Source organism: Eurypyga helias, unplaced genomic scaffold (assembly GCF_000690775.1).
Source record: "Eurypyga helias isolate BGI_N326 unplaced genomic scaffold, ASM69077v1 scaffold15575, whole genome shotgun sequence".
Lineage (NCBI taxonomy): Eukaryota > Metazoa > Chordata > Aves > Eurypygiformes > Eurypygidae > Eurypyga > Eurypyga helias.
In genome coordinates, this window is record NW_010249607.1 from 2,310 (window position 1) to 18,984 (window position 16,675).

Here is a 16,675-nt window from a genome sequence, read left to right on the forward strand (position 1 = left end):
CGTTTTACAGATGGGAAAAACTGGGCAAATCAGTACAGTTCACCCCAAGACATCCAGCAGATTATTACCAGATTCCACTAGGCTGAAACGTCAACGTTCCCACCAACGCTGAGCTGACATACCTGAGATTTTAGCCTCCTGGTTTTGAATACATCACTTACAACAGAAGCGTTTAGTCTTCTAAACACCCACGGAATTTAAAGAGCTAGGGTTGGAATTAACGACACCCCAGAAAAGCTATCAGAAAGGAGATGCAAACTCATTTCCACACCTGGCAGGACAGCACAGACAAAACGAATTAAGCAAGAGCTCCTCATAAGAAAGGGAAATGAACCTGGTAGCAGCACAGTCCCCGTGAAGCTTATACACCCACAAGGGGCCACCACATTACAAGGTGGTTACTGCTTTAGTCAATAAGAAGAGTCTGAGCCAAAAGCTGAAATCATGATCCCGGGCCTGGGGGGTGAGATGTTTAGATATTTGGTACTGCTATTCCTCAACTCTTGCACTCCCCAGCCATGAGAACAGTCACTATTTACACTACAGAGGCATCACAGCTCTCCTAGTTTACCTATAAAACACGTGAGAAAAAAGTTAATTGAAGAACAACATACCTGATAACCTTCCACAAAAGGCCTGAACATCGCTGACAAGAAAGATACCGTAACACTTCCTTTGTCAGTAGGGTAGATTTCCTGCTAAAGTTGTTTGAATGGCATCACATTTTGTGAGTAGAAAACATCCTTCCTCAAAATCCTGGGAGAGAGAAGCATAACTGAAATGTTAACATCTACAGAAAGTGCAGCTACCTTTTTCCCTCAAAATCAACAGCAAAACCCACACAGCCAGACACCACTTCAATTTCTGAACCCAGTTCTCAAGAAACTCAAAACAAAATTTTCCTGTGTACCAGAAATACCCTTAAAAAAACACCATGGGAACGTGTTCTGAAACTCAGCAGCATCCGGATACACAACAGGCCTAGGAGCAAAGAATGTGGCTGTGGCTGCCCCTGTAACAGCCCTCCCGAGCTCCCTCGGGATTTTGTCAGAAGAGGGTCGGGTTGTCTGGTTCAGGTTTGGGTTTGGTTTGGTTTTTTTTTAAGTCAGGATTCGCTTTTATCTCACGTCCACTGTTTGTGATAAATAGTGACGTAGTTCCCTGACTTCCCCTCTACAAAAAAGACAACACAATGGCCAGAAGTTACCAGTTATGGAAACCTCAATGGCAAAACCATTTTACTACTAATATCGGCGCAGGGGGAGGAGACACAAGACACACACAGAGGATGTGAGGGGATGGGACAGAGACACGGATGACCAGAGGGGTGGGTTGCTAAGAGACCCCTTAACATTACAGCAACTCTTTCATCTGACTCAGTCATAGCCAGTCACCTTCCTGTCCCTTGCTTGCGTTCGGCACTCACAAAAAACCGCAAGAGGCAAGAATTCCTAACAATGAAAAGTAAACAGTGCCACTCAGCCTTCAAAAAATCATTTTTAAAAAGTTTTAAAATAAAAACTACACCTGGACTTCCCAGGTTATGTTGGGCACGATGCTGAGCCACGTTTTTACTAACAAACTGGTGCTCACCTGCATTTCAAGCTGGCTGGAGTCGAACCAGCTCCCACCCAGCAGGACGAGTACAAGATGACACAGCAAGCCTGGCAGAGAGCAAAGTGCTGTGCGCTGCCAGCTGTGGCCAGCTGTGCGGGGAGAGGTGCAGACATACCCAGCCCTGTAATAAGGCAGTATGCAGGAGCAACGCGGGCTTTGTCCGAGCCAGGGTTGTAAGGGGCAGGGGGGTGACACCAGGGGAAACTCTCTTCAAGCAAATCGGATGCAGGTGAAGCTTCTGTAAGACTCTACCAGGGACACTGTTATGTCACCAGGAAAGTTCTTCCTTCAAAACCATTCCTAGGCTGCATCGCCTCAACAAGACATTGGCTGCGGACATTTAAATCAGGGTTTACTGTAAGCACAAATCTGAACCTACACGAGATAAACCCCAGCAATAAAAAGCTTAAAGGGCTCAACCATGAATCATCAAAATATTTTTTAAAAAGTCTACTAATGCATAGAAACATCGAAACCTTCAGAGTTGGGGGTGTTAAGAGGAACGTTGGCCGCTGTCTAACCACACCAGCGCAGATACCGCTGTGCAGTCGAGGAGAGGGGGGCACAGGGGTGTCCTTAAGAGAGGAGGCAGCGGGTGTTGGCACAGACCTATGGTAGCCCTGCCATCACAGACCACAGACATGGAGCTACACAAAACATCGGATCACAGCAGCACCAGGAGTATAATCAACAGGTACCCGAATTTAGAGTTGCATCCTCTATTTGTCAAAGATAACAAGACCACACAGGGGTTGACCATTAATTAGTGTAACACCTACAGTTTAACTCTCTGAAAGAGCAGCAGTGCCCCTCTGCTACACGGTCTGCAAGAGCTCTTAGGAAAAATCACCCTGGTGTACCCCCATGGACAGAACATACCCACGCTGTGATAGGGTTCAATTAAATTTGCATTATCACTTTTTCCTTCACAGCCTAGGCCTCCTCCATAACTGCAGAGCAAGAGGACAGTATTTTTCATTTAAAAGGCTGCTTTAAGTGTATTTTTGTATCTGCACTGGAAGACGGGCAGCTTCAGGCAAAAAAGCCAAAGTTCTGTTACAGTTCATTTTATAGTTCAGAACTGGGCGATTTCAGGATTTTTAGTTCTTCACGAGAAGCACTTGTTTGGCAAAGCCCTGAAATCAGACGCTATTTCGGTTGGCTGCGTTGCCGACTCTCAGTATTTCTGTATAAAGGATGTTTTTACCTTCAATGAAATGCCAGGAAAGAAGATGAACTCATCAGAAAAAACATCTCTCAAGAAGCTGAAGCAGCTACAGACTTCCTCTGAAAAAAAAAATATTGTAAAGTGCCGTTATTTAAAAACCTAATTTAAAACATGCAAGTGAAAAGCCATTTACTCCTTCTTGTAAAGAGTACCTACTCCAAATAAAATTTGGACTTGACATTAAAAGCCATACATACATATACAGCAGAAATCACCAACAGTACAGCAAGTACTCGAAGCTCTTGATTCAGTTGTTCCCAGAAGGAAAGAGCAGGGAGTAGCTTCTCAGAACATGAGTTAAATACCACATAATCAGACACAAAACTAAGGTGTGTATTCTGAAAAGTTTCTTTAAGAGCCAAGTATTGGAAAACACTGGAATACTCAGAAACAGTAGTGGGAAGAGAAGGAAGACAGGACTGGCTGCACTGTACACAAGTGGGAGCTGCGTGTAATTTGTAACCTAGAAAGCTGTAAACACCAACACATTAAGACACTTGGGAATTGGGATCAGCCCATCTTAACCCTGCCCTCTCAGCAGAACACACCTGGTTTCGAAAGTAACCCAGTGTAGACAAACAAAAAAGGCAAGTAAAATACCCCCACCCTCTCCCAAAACGGACACCTCATGCCACAGGACCTTGCGTGGAGTATAAAGGTCTCTGGTAGCTCCCACTGGCAGCCACAGGAACCTCGAGCTGCTCTCAGAGCTGACAGTGCCAGGAGGAAGCTCGCGGGCTGTCAGAGCTGCCCCAACGTACCTTTTCTGAAGCTGCGCGTCATCTGCAAGGCCAGTGCCACCAGAGACGGACGCACAAACACGTTCAGCAGCTGGTTTCTGTAGGTGGCACACATGAGGACAGCCAGAGCACGCTTAAAGACGATTTCCCCTACGGCTCCATCTTCTACTCCTTTGTCGTTTAGGACCACGTGGCCATCGACAAGGCGAGCAACGTTAGGATGCAGCGCGAGGGCAGACACAACCGCTTTTTTGGCACACAGGTTATCTAGCAGGAAAAAGCAACACTCAGGAAGATGCAAAAAGGAACATAAGTCTATTGAAACAGCCTAAAATGCACCAGTATTTCATTGAGTTTTATCACTGAAGACAAATTATTACACCAAACATCGGTAAGAGAGATGTTCTAAAATAACCTCTACCAGGGGTTGGCAGCCTAGGCACAGTATGGGATGGAGAGAACAAACGTCAGACATTCTGAATCAAAGCATTTTAAATTCTTCTACTTGCTAACAACACAAATGCTTCCTTTGTCTCTGGAACAAGCCTCCAAACAAAAGAGCAGGGAGCTGTTTGCTGGCTACATTAATCGCTAAGGAAAGGGAGACCATACTTTTGCCGAGGCATTTCTGACACTGCGAGTTTTGCAATCAGACGCACAAGTCTTCATAACGTTTCTCCTCAGTTCTCACATACATGGCAGGCCTCATCCCAAATTAAGTTTAAATAAATCCTAACATAAGTGACGTTACATAATGTACCTGCCCAAAGAGAAACCAGGCTGTACTTAAACCCAAACCTTGCCCTTGTTTCGTAAAGCAATCCTTTTAAAATGCCTACAGCAAGGAAGTGTCTGGTTTCAATTTTTTTTTAAAACAACAAAGTTCTTCGAAGGCAAGCATGAGTTTCACAAACCTGTGGGGTTTGGTTAAGCTTTTTTGTCAGTGTTACACACCACGCACTTTATTAAGATAAAGAGCAGCATCTCAAGTCTTGAAAATACACTCACCTGTTTAGAGTACCTTACACTTTAAACACTAACAAAACACTCCCTGCATCAAATGTGAACTCTTTGCCAAGCAAGGAAAGAAGCACTAAAAACTTCATATGGAACCCTAAAATCCACTTTACATGTTCACAGCACCACAAGTGTATGAAATCAATATAGCCTCTCACAGGGAAAAAAAAAATTACATTCTTTCTCCTTGACATAGATTTCACGTCGAATCTCCTTGCATCTTATATGCTCCTTCAGCCTCCTCTGTTCCACTTTTGCTAAAGCTCCCGAGTTTCTCTCAATGCAAAAAGAAGCAGAAGTCTGAGTGAGCCGTTTTTGCAGTTCCTGTTTTTAATACAAAATTTCTGACAGCCGAGCAAATGTTCTGCCCATAACAACCAAGCAGCATGACAAAAGCAGAAACACCTGGCTGTCTGGAGACAGAAGAACAGACAGGCTACACGTAGCTGCTGACTTGGTGACGTTGCTGTATTCATCTTTAAAACGTAGTTATTCTTTCAAATTACTGATGATCCAGAACAAAACAACACACCCAGTTTCTATGCAACCGACGCCTAGAGTGGGGCCGGCACACTCCAACAACGTCTGCTACCTTCACCGCTTACGTCCCGAGGCTCTAAAATTAGTTACCTGCGTCACCTGGGCTCACACAGAGAAGTTTAAAACAATTGTTCAGACAGTTTGGAAGGAGAAATCAACCTTTCCTCAGCGCATATATATATAAACATTATATATTAAAAAAAAAGTGTGCGTACAAATATAGAAATAAAACCACCATTCTCCCCGAAAGCCATCACCGTTTCTGGGGATAAAGTGAAATTTAAAAATAAATAGACAACTTAGACTTTTGCTTTTCCCTCCCCCGTTTGTTTCTTTGCCACAGTAACAACTTACACTGCAGTCAATATGAAGCAATAAATGCAGCATTACACCAAATTACCTGCTGGGCAAATCTCAGTACTCTCATACAAATACCTTATGACTTCCCCCTCGTTCCACACTTCAGGATGTAACAGTAAAACACCTGTTTCTGCTTCCACCTAACTGTTTCTCAAAGTATTATCTTCTATAGCCTAGGTCAAAACCTGTCAGGTTCCGGCATCATTTTTAGCATATCCTAAAACCCATTTACATCTCGGAGGAAAACATTCTGCGAAGTTGTCACCATACACCGCTTCAACGGAAATATAATTTATCCTTCATGAGCATCAAAAGGAATAGAAATAATACTTTCTCTGCATACCAGGCCATTCAATGAATCCTCCAAAAGTCTGTGTTAAGCCTTTAAGCCACAGGGTCTTTTCTATTAGAAGTTCAAAATTCATGGCTGGCAAATTCTGGAGAAGGACAGCAGCAACTAGCACCCACGGGCTCAAAACCATGTTTTCTATTTGCAGGAGCTCCATCTTATAAGCTACGTCACTGACAAATTCTTGGATATCCTCAGATGGCTTTTGGGGAAGGTGCCTGTAAAGAACAATGCAGTTCAAGGTAAAGAGCTCCAAAAACTGGGATATAAACCACACCCTTCTTTATTTGTTCCATACTGCTCCCAGACCTGTGAACTACTGTACAGCACCTAACATCTGGAGGGTGATTCTACCTATGTGCTACGTCGAACGGAAGCAGAGAGGAAATCATGACAGTATTTGAAACACGGATCTCTGTATCGATGCCGTATGCTTGCCATCCTAAACAAAATATAATCAAAAGCATTCTGGTTGTCTAGTGGAGGGTGTCCCTGCCCACGGCAGGGGGGTTGGAACTGGATGGTCTTCAAGGTCCCTTCCAACCCAAACCATTCTGTGATTCAGTGATTCTATATAACGAATTGCAAGGGCCACCCAATGCAGTCACAGCTACAGCTCCCCGGCATGTGATCAGGGCCCTAACAGTTTGCAGCAGCAAAGCAAGAATGGAGAGGAAAGCGGAATTTTTAAGTGGCAAACCCACCGAATTCTCAGAAAACAGAGCTTTGCCTGGCTTATGCACGATCGTTAAATTATCAAACAGCATCTTCTCGACACTGTACAAAGCACAACCCGAAACACTCAGTCACAAGCACAATAAACCTCTGCTCAGACAGAACAGGTTCAGTGGTCTAAACAGTTAGATGGAGGGGAGATGAGAGAAGTTGACAACAAAGTACACGAGAACACCTGAATTATTTTACATAGGTGAGGACTAAACAACGGCTTTTTCTGTGCATACACCATGGAAAAACGTGGTACCTGGGAACCAAATTGTATGGGCACCGATTGATTCTCTCAGATGCCAAGGTTCTAAGTGATACCGGCTGACCAACGTAGACATGTATGGTACCAAAATTGTCACTGAGGATTCTTCTGGCTTTTAACAACCCCTGTGAAAACGGGAAGAGCAAAACTCAAATTTTGGTGCTGCAGGATGTGTATACATTTGCCTACGTTCTGCGCTTAAGGAATTTACGTACAGATGTAGATTCTTTGGGCTTTGGGACTCCAAGGAGTTCATATGCATAGAGAGATTCTTCTAATATCCTCTCATAGCTGATGCTGATGGGAACGAGGTACGTGTCAAAGACTTCACGTTTGAAAAATGGTTCCATCACGATACTGAGAAGACCTGCAAGTTGAAAAAAAAAAAAAAACCACCACCAAAACAAACCCAAAAAAGTGTATCACTTCTCTTTTTTGAGGCAAGAAAAAGCAACTTTAAAAAAGCTGTCTTCAAATTTTAGAAACTGCTAATAGGTGAGCACTGTGCCTGTTCTCTCTTCAAGCAGAAGCACAAGACGTTGCCCAAGCTTTAAAACAGAAGGTAAGTGTAAGCAATGTGTTTGGACAGCTGTTTGTGCTCTTTTCAGCAGCACTGCTTTGCACTCACACAGCATCTTCCTTCTACAGATTCCCCATTACTTCTACAGTTAGCTTACAGTATTTCTCTGCTGGTCAGGGGACACCTGTTTTCTAGAAGAAGGGTGAAGAGTTATGCAATGACGTACGCAATGGGGCAAAGGGAGAGAAAGCAGCAGCATGCAAGAGGGGTGTATTACCGTTCTTGGTATATGGCCTCGGAACTTCAACCACAGTGTTTTCCACTACTCTGACAGACCTCACCAGTTTCCCAACACTTCAGCATCCCTCCCTGTCTGAAGAGCTTACAAAGCACATTGACACTAATGAAAGCGCTACCAATCATAGAAAGTTCCAAGTTTTCAACAAACTTACCAAACTTTGGAGTCAGAGTCTTGGCGGTGCGGCTTCTAGTCCCTTCAAGAAAAAATTCAATCGGGGCATAGCCACTCTTCAAAAGTAAAACAAACAAAAAAAGCTGGTCAGAAAAATAAAAACATTTCTTCTTAACTGCCCACAAATAGTTTTAAGTACTTAACATATAACTAAGTTCTTTTAATGGAAGCCATGCATGTCTAACCTCAGTGATCTCTAAGCCCACAAATATTCATTGTATTTGCTACACCATACAGTTAAATTAAAACGATTGTATCTGCCATGAGAAATGGGTTCATGATGCAAAGCAACCAATGAGCAGCAATTTGTTTACTGCTTAAGCATGACAACAGAGTGCACACATGCTCTTCACCTACGGCAATTCTGAGGTAAAATACATTTAATCAGATCACACTGAAGACTTTCAATCACACAGCTATAACACGGTGCACATTTCACAGGAATCGTTCCAACAGAGTATTTCTTAAGCATACATTTTGAGAGTTCAGTAATTTATTTACCCTTAACATCGTTTTTACATATTCAGCAAACACTGCCCAGTAGAGCCTGTTCCCACCAAAGGAACGCCGCATAAAAAAGGCACCTGCCCTTCGTAGCAGCTCACCCACTATCTTCATTCCTAGGAAATCTGAAAAACAATCAAACGAAAAACAAAACCACACACACACACAACTTATTAATCAATATCAGCCAGCAGAATCAACCACTTCCTTTAATACACTGATTCAATTACCAGAATAAAGAAGATCTCTTTCAAGGGTTTTGGTTTCTCTCAGAGTGTCTAGCAAGACATATGTAGACAAGAATATTCTAACACAATTTCAATTTTTCTGTAAGGAGCATTCACTTAGGGCAATTTATTTTCATAATTTAGATGGCCAGACTTCAACCATAATGAAGACTAAGTTTTTGAAGTACATTGTCTCACTCACCTTCAGAAAGACCAATTACCACTGAATGTACCCTAGAAGACACAGAAATTAACTGACCAATTACACTACATTATACCATTTATGATGCTGACTCATCACTCTGGGAGTTGTACACCAAACCAAGTAAAATTTTTTATAGTTTTCTAGCTTTAGCAATGATGGTCAACACTTAACTTGTCAAAACCAAGCAAACACTTAACATTAATACATTTCTTAGGGAAGCATTTTAAAGCGGAGCCACTCAGCAGCTGGCCCTGTGCTGCTTCAACCTCCTTGCCACCTCAAGCCATCAAACACTTAAGAACAGATATTCACGCAGTAAAATAAATTCACATTTCCAGCTGCAACAATTGCAATGAATGCCTTGAAAATGCCACGTAATATGCCACACGAACAAACGTGATACATGTATTAAAAAATCCCAGAGAAATTTGCTACAGGACCCTGGACAGCAATAGCAGCTGTCAGAGCTTCCCACATCCTGCTGTCCATCTTTTTGCCTTACCCTCCTCCTACCCACCCTCTCTCACCACAACATGGACTCTATCCCCTCCCTTACTTCCACCCTCTTGCCGCACACTCAACCTCCCAACCAGGATGATGGCTGCATGCCCAACGCCTCTCCCCACCCCACACACTGGGACTGAAATGCACCCTTTCACGTACCTCCAGCTGACACCACCTCCCCAGCTCTGCGCCTCTTATCTGACTCGCTCCCGAGACCGGATACAGAAACACAATCCCAGCACCAGCTAGATTCCCAGTAACGTACTGTGTGAGCACGTACTCTGGCATAAGTGGTGACTGTGTACGTTCCCTTAGCTAACCCCGCCAGACGTGTCCCTACGCTACACGAAGCCAGGCAGTAACTAACAAACCACCGTACCACCTATACCAGGAGGGTGTATGCTTTGACAGCGAGCTTGCAAACGGCATCTTGGGAACCTCTCACACAATATGCAGGAAATACAACTACAACCATAAAGAAGTGTGTTTTCTTCAGAGGAATTTAAAATAATACACACATGCAGACATATAATCCAGCTGAAAGCACCTAATTCTGAAGAACTTTGACCCCAAAACACTTTAAAAAAAAGGTTAATTGCTAAAAAAAAAAAAAAAAAAAAATCCCTCGAAGCTAAACTAACAGTATCTTAAGATACTGTTTTAAGGCCCAAAACTCAAAAAGGCTCTAATGCAAAAGTCAGCAAAGGGTTACACCAATACCTATGACAGCATGTGAGCAGATTCTGAACAACATGCAACAGGTAAGCAGCTGCAACACCCTGATCAAGGCAGCCATGAAACATCAACTTCTGCGTTCACCAGGATCTAACCTGCGTCACCCAGAGGCAAGATACCACTAACCCAAAGACCAGCAGATTCTCATCTTCCCTATCAAGCCCATTCCCCCAGCCTCTGCTAATTGTCTACTGGTCTTCCTAACCTTTTGACTGGAAAAGTGGACTACAGCAGGGTAGTCTAGAGCCTTCCGGATCTTTGCTAGCTTGCCTGTGCACATTACAGCCCTGCACCAGACCTGAGGTCGTTGTCTGTCTGCTCAGAAGAGCTGGTTGATACCCAAGACTTCCAAGATCAGGTTTCTCAGTTAAGTGCTGCCAGAGTCTGGATTTTCAAAAAGCACATTAACTCAGAAGATATTTATTGCTAAAGTCTTCAAGAACTGTTTCCTGCTAATATACTGGCTTCATCTGCTTTCTAATTATGTCCAAAATTGTGACCTCTGATGTGAAATTTCGTTTCCCAGCCAGCTCTGCTGTCAGCAATTCTCACAACAGAGTTCTGCCAATGCTTCAAGGGAATCAGTTGCATCAGCAACAAGCAGGAGGTGGCTGGCACTTCCTATCTGGCTACTATGACTGCACTTAAAAGTGTATGAATTATCACAACAGGTCTGCTCCTGGGCAAGTTTTTGCCTGTTTCAAGGGCAAAAAAGCACTATAGAAGTCTTCTTCACATCACCTATCTTTGCCCTAGGCTTGGGTCTACAGATGGGATACTTCTTGGCTCACTTGCTATGAAAAAATTCACCTCTAATTAGACTCAGCACCAATGAGACACTGTAAGCATCTCAGCCAAGGAGGCTTTAAGAAGACATGTTTGAAATGGAAGTTAAACACAACTACTTATAGTAGCAGCTACCAGACCCCTTGCTACTGATTCTCTGAATCCTGAAAACATTGTTAAGAGAACATACTTGCCTATTCCTGCAGCAATCACAGGCAAAGCCAAGTCATACGTATATAGCAAATAAGACAGCATCAAAAAGTCGATGTAGCTTCGGTGGCTGGGCAACAGTACAACTGGATGCTCCTGAATGGCGTGTTGCAACTAAAAAAAAAAAAAAAAAAACAACAAAACAAAAAACCCCAGCACAAACAATATTGTACCAGTATTTACAGACTGACTGTTGAAATTTGCAAATTCAGACCTTCACAGGGCTTAGGACAAACAGAAGCAGATTTGTCTGAGGTTTCTCTGTCCACATACCCTATTACTTTTTCAGCATGGAGCCACAGGAAATTTGGAGCAGTAGTTTCCAGACGCAACTTGTGATTCACAAGCATCACAGGACTCAAAAACCAGGGCCACCTCGTTTGGTGACAGTCTAATTCAAATCCCTTTTGATGGGGATGAGCAACCCAATAGGGGCAACCCTTACAGGCTGACATTGCCATGTTCCAGGAAACGCACTGCACCCTCCAGAACAGCAGCACCCTGCAAGGAAACAGGGGGACAACAGCTCCCCAGGGAACTGGGGCAAACTTAAGGCATCTCCTGTCTCAGAGGTGAACAATGTTTCGCCACCCTTCGCTGTATGAAGGTTTTGCAGAACAGCCAACACAGCCACGTAACATTAGGCTTTCACTCCCAGTTCAGCTAAATGCATCATCAAATTTATATATCAGAGAAGATAAACTCCCTCATTGGCTCATCTAGCAGAATCACTCACATACAACTGCAAGTATTCCTTACCGTGGGAAGCATTTGGAAAATGCACAAGAAGTCCTGCTGATTGACTCTAAAATCTGTCTTTTCTCCCCCTTATTGAGAAATGCAATATTAAACACAAGTGCAGTCTTCTTTTTCCAAGGGTATTTTTGTATTTGTTTTGTATTCAAAGATCAGAGTCTTTGTCCAAATGACTGGGATGAAAATATTATACCTTTCCCCCCTCCCCCCAAGTACTCACTCTCTGCATTCCTTCTTCATTCACACAAACTCTCTGGAAAAGCCGTTTAAATATTTTGCTCAGAGTAAAAGCAAAAAATCTGACAGCTCCTAATTGCATACTGTGGCCCATCTCATCCAGGATTTCCGTGGCTTCTTCTTGAATAATATCAGGTGATTCTCCCATCTCTTTTGCTAACTAAACAGAAACAAACCAAACAAAACAGCATCAGATGTTGCTCACCTCTCCTCATCCGTGCAAACCATTCTGTGTACCACAACAGTTATGGCAGAACTACTGCGACAGTCAGCAAGATTCTGCGTGAGAGGCATCCACCTAATCATACAGAATCCATTCGGTGTCTGCCAAGTTAAAGCTGTTCAAGAATGACCTTGGATGTCGGTGGGGGGGGCAGGGTGTGGAACACTTTTACCCCTGCAAACACACCATATCTGAATGTCTTACCCTGTAGCATCTCCAGAGGAGATTTAAGTTCGAAAAACACTTCCTGAAGAAGGCTGTGTGCGATTTTCTTTGGCTAGTAAAAGGAAACCTATGTTTGCAGAGACGTTCACAGTGTACATTTCTGAAGTGTATTTAGGTTAGGTTTGAAGACTTGACTGAAGAACCTCAGGCCTATCACTCTTGAACTTCTTTGTAACGTATTTGGCAATGACTAGCTGAAACGCATATAAAGCACTGTCTCTACCAACTTTCCACATCAGTGATTTTTTTCTCTTGCTATGCTCATGCCCTTCTGAAGTTTCTTAAAGCAGACTAAAATAATGGTCGTCCACCCTATTTGATACTTTGAATTTAAACATACTTAATTGAAAACTTAGTCTTCTACTGTTACGGAATGAGGTACATGCCTTGTACAGAATACAGAGGAGGAAAGAGAAGGAATGGCAGAAGGAAAAGCCTCCAAATGCAGCATGTCTCCGTTCAGAGGCCAGCACTGCTTACCTATTATTTCTATTTTGTGACATAGGAGAAAATCCCTATCACCCAATCTACCTCCATATACCACCTTACTACCTTACCTACTGGTTCAATTGTGTGTTAACAGATGCGTTATCCTTCATCCTGCATATTTCCACATGGAGCTATAACTGATTATTTTAACCACTTAAAGAAGCCAAAAACTGCTTCCCTTTGAGCCCAAGAAAAATCCAACTCTCTTAGGAAATCAAAAAATTATTCTCATTATTCACTAGAGGAAGAGGCACTGTTCTCATTCGCCAGGAAAAGGCTCATCACACAGTTGATCCTGTGTGAATTAAGTCCACATCCACAACAGAGCTAAGCACCTAACCCCTAAAAACAGGAATCAAAAAAACAGACCTGTCCCATACAGCAAGATAAAACAAACAAATGCATTTAATTTCACATGCTGAACATTAGTAGCCTTGGCAATCTGTGACAAGAACAAGTTCTAGTGAGCCTAGAAAAGCTGAGTAAACTCTGCCCAGACAGGAGGCACGCTAACCGTAGATGGTTGGGCATAGTGCCCGAGGTAGTCTCAGTTAAGATACTTTCAGTAATCTCTAGCTCAAAGCTGAGAACGAGGTTGCAGTGGCAGGTCTGGTAACCCCCTTCAACCCCCTGACGCTAGCTTGGAAAACATCACCAAAAAAAGCAGCACTTCAGAAGAAAACATCACACAAATGTCTTTCTGTAAAATCCTCTGCAAAATATTTTCCTTCAGTAAATGTTTTAGTGTTTCTAAAGTTGAAAAAAAATTTTTTTTTTGATTTCATACTACTTAGCAATTCATAACGGCACCTTGGAACAACATGGTTTAGTTTGTCACATCGTAACGGATTTTGATATATCACAGGTAACACTGACCATGGGAAAAAAAAAAATGTTAAGGTAGCCACTCGCTTCAGACTAACCAAAACATCTTCTGTACATCTCTGGACCTGGAATTATTTTTCATGAACACTGACAATAGTTACTCTGTTGACTAACACACCCTCTTATTTCAGCCACTTAAACACAATATAGAACATGAGCCAGTTTGACTACAAAATATTTTATTCATAGAACCACAGAATGGTTTGGGTTGGAAGGGACTTTAAAGACCATCTAGTTCCACCCCCCCTACCATGGGCAGGGACACCTTCCACTAGACCAGGTTGCTCAAAGCCTTGTCCAGCCTGGCCTTGAACACTTCCAGGGATGGGGCATCCACAGCTTCTCTAGGCAACCTGTTCCAGTGCCTCACCACCCTCTCTGTGAACAATTTCCTCCTGATACCCAATCTAAACCTCCCTACTTTCAATTTAAACCAGTTCATTCATTACAAAGTAGTAGCCACCCTTCATCTCAAAACAAAAGTATGGGTACGTCTTAGACAGTGTTTCTAATCCAAAGAATTCTCTGTGAAATTTAACTCTCATTTTAGGGTAAGTAGCATTTATGACTGACCCATAAATACATCACTGGCCTAAAAAATTTCTACAAGACAACTTCAAAGTACAAAACCATCTACTAAGCAGAGTGCTTAGGTCTTTCACAATGCTGCTCTGGGGCAAGGACAGTGGAAGAGGGGAAAAATAAAAAAAACAGTCAGGCACACTGGATAAGTTAGATAGTGAAATGTCATATATCCAAAATCAAAAGATTATTTCATGAATAAGCTAACGGCTTTAGTGGCATCTCCATGGTAAAGCGGTATTTGTTTTTCCTGTCTAAAGTGTATGGTTCTTAAGTTACTGATTTATTGGACTGTGCTTCAAACTACAGCTATCGTGTTTGACAGCGCTGATTGGTGACAGCCATCATGGATTCACTAGGAGAAAATCACACCTGACAAATCTGGTGTTCTTCTATGATATGGTACAGCACTGGCGGATAAGGGAAGAGCAACTGACTTGCAACTGGACTTGTGCAAAGCCTCTGGAACTGTCCTGGAGAAAATCCTTGTCTCTAAATTGGAGAGACACAGATTTGACGGATGAACCAGTTGGTGGATAAGGAATTGGCTCAATGGTCACACTTGGAAGACTGCACACTTGTGCAGTCAACAGCACAATGTCTGAGTAGACATCGGTGACGAGTGGCATTCCTCAGGGGTTGGTGTTGGGACTGGTAATGTTTAACATCTTCGTTAGTGACATGGATGACGGCATTGAGTGCACCCTCAGCAAGTTTGCTGACAACTCCAACCTGTGTGGCGCGGTCGACACGCTGGAGGGAAGGGATGCCATCCAGAGGGACCTGGACAGGCTGGAGAGGTGGGCCACTGCCAACCTCATGGAGTTCAACAAGGCCAAGTGCAAGGTCCTGCACCTGGGTCAGGGCAATCCCAAGCACAAGTACAGGCTGGGTGGAGAGTGGATAGAGAGCAGCTCTGAGGAGAAGGACTTGGGGGTACTGGTAGATGAAAAGCTGAACATGAGCCGGCAGTGTGCGCTGGCAGCCCAGAAAGCCAACTGTATCCTGGGCTGTATCAGGAGAAGTGTGGCCAGCAGGTCGAGGGAGGGGATTCTCCCCCTCTGTTCTGCTCTGGTGAGACCCCACCTGGAGTGCTGCATCCAGCTGTGGAGCCCACAACATCAGTAAGATATCAACTGGTTGGAACGAGTCCAGAGGAGGTCACATAGCTGGTCAGAGGGCTGGAGCACCTCTCCTATGAAGAAAGGCTGCAAGAATTGGGCTGTTAACCCTGGAGAAGCCTCCGGGGAGCCCCTGTAGCACCTTCCAGTACCTGAAGGGGCCTACAAGGCAGCCAGGAGGGGCCTTTTTACAAGGCCCTGTAGTGACAGGAGAAGGGGTAATGGGTTTAAATTGAAAGTGGGGAGGTTTAGATTGGATATCAGGAAGAAGTTCTTCATGGAGAGGGTGGTGAGGCACTGGCACAGGTTACCCAGAGAAGCTGTGGATGCCCCATCCCTGGAAGTGTTCAAGGCCAGGCTGGATGAGGCTTTGAGCAACCTGGTCTAGTGGAAAGTGTCCCTGCCCATGGCAGGGGGGTTGGAACTGGATGGTCTTTAAGGTCCCTTCCAACAAAAACCATTCTGTGAAGGTCAGCAATAACATCTTTTTCCCTGCTGCCACACAAAACTTCGCTGTGTTCAATCCCCTTATCTTACAGCTCAGTGTGCAGACTCACCTGCTTGATAACGTACTGAACTTGTTCTGACTGGAGAACCGCACTTTTAATAGAGTTTGGCTTGCAAGGTGAAAGTCCCTTGTAGATCACAGGAGTGTAACATTTCATCGCGTATCTCAAGTCACTGGACAATCGTCTTTCCTCCAAGATATCTTCAAACTCATCTCTCTTCTTTGATGTGAGCTCTTTCTGCTGGGAACATACAAATAAAGAATGAGACACTGTCTTGAGCCATTCAGTGCATTGCTTGGCTACAGTACCAAAATAGTGGCATGCAATACTTTTGCAATGTTTAGGGTTTTTAGCTTTTTATAGTGCCTGCACTCCACACTCCAAGTGCATGAACAAGTATTACCCGTTTGGAATGATCCTGCAGAAAGAAACTAAAAAGAAAAGGAAAAAACCCAGTAACAAACCCCAACCTTTTCCAAATGCAAAGATCCCCAAATCACCCTATGACACATGCCCAAGAGGAAGAAGCTGAGAGAACACCAGGGCTTTGAAAGCTGAAGTGCCTTGCCTCCAGCCTCTCCATGATTAATAGGTATTAACTAAAACACCTTTGACACCAACACTCACAGCTGCACGAAGACAATGC

The 16,675-nt window shown here is 43.6% G+C and overlaps 1 protein-coding gene across 1 annotated transcript in view; it reads right to left on the minus strand.

Moving 5' to 3' along the window:
• The window catches only part of GNPAT (glyceronephosphate O-acyltransferase), a gene marked incomplete at both ends in the record, with an annotated part of 18,244 nt that extends 1,862 nt beyond the window's left edge, over nt 1-16,382 (minus strand). Inside the window, 12 exon segments of the mRNA XM_010151428.1 lie at nt 615-698; nt 700-756; nt 2,825-2,904; nt 3,607-3,852; nt 5,846-6,069; nt 6,834-6,964; nt 7,055-7,206; nt 7,812-7,887; nt 8,333-8,460; nt 10,987-11,116; nt 11,979-12,155; nt 16,078-16,382. Coding sequence (XP_010149730.1) covers nt 615-698; nt 700-756; nt 2,825-2,904; nt 3,607-3,852; nt 5,846-6,069; nt 6,834-6,964; nt 7,055-7,206; nt 7,812-7,887; nt 8,333-8,460; nt 10,987-11,116; nt 11,979-12,155; nt 16,078-16,382 — 1,790 coding nt within the window.
• Between the last annotated feature and the right edge of the window lie 293 nt (nt 16,383-16,675).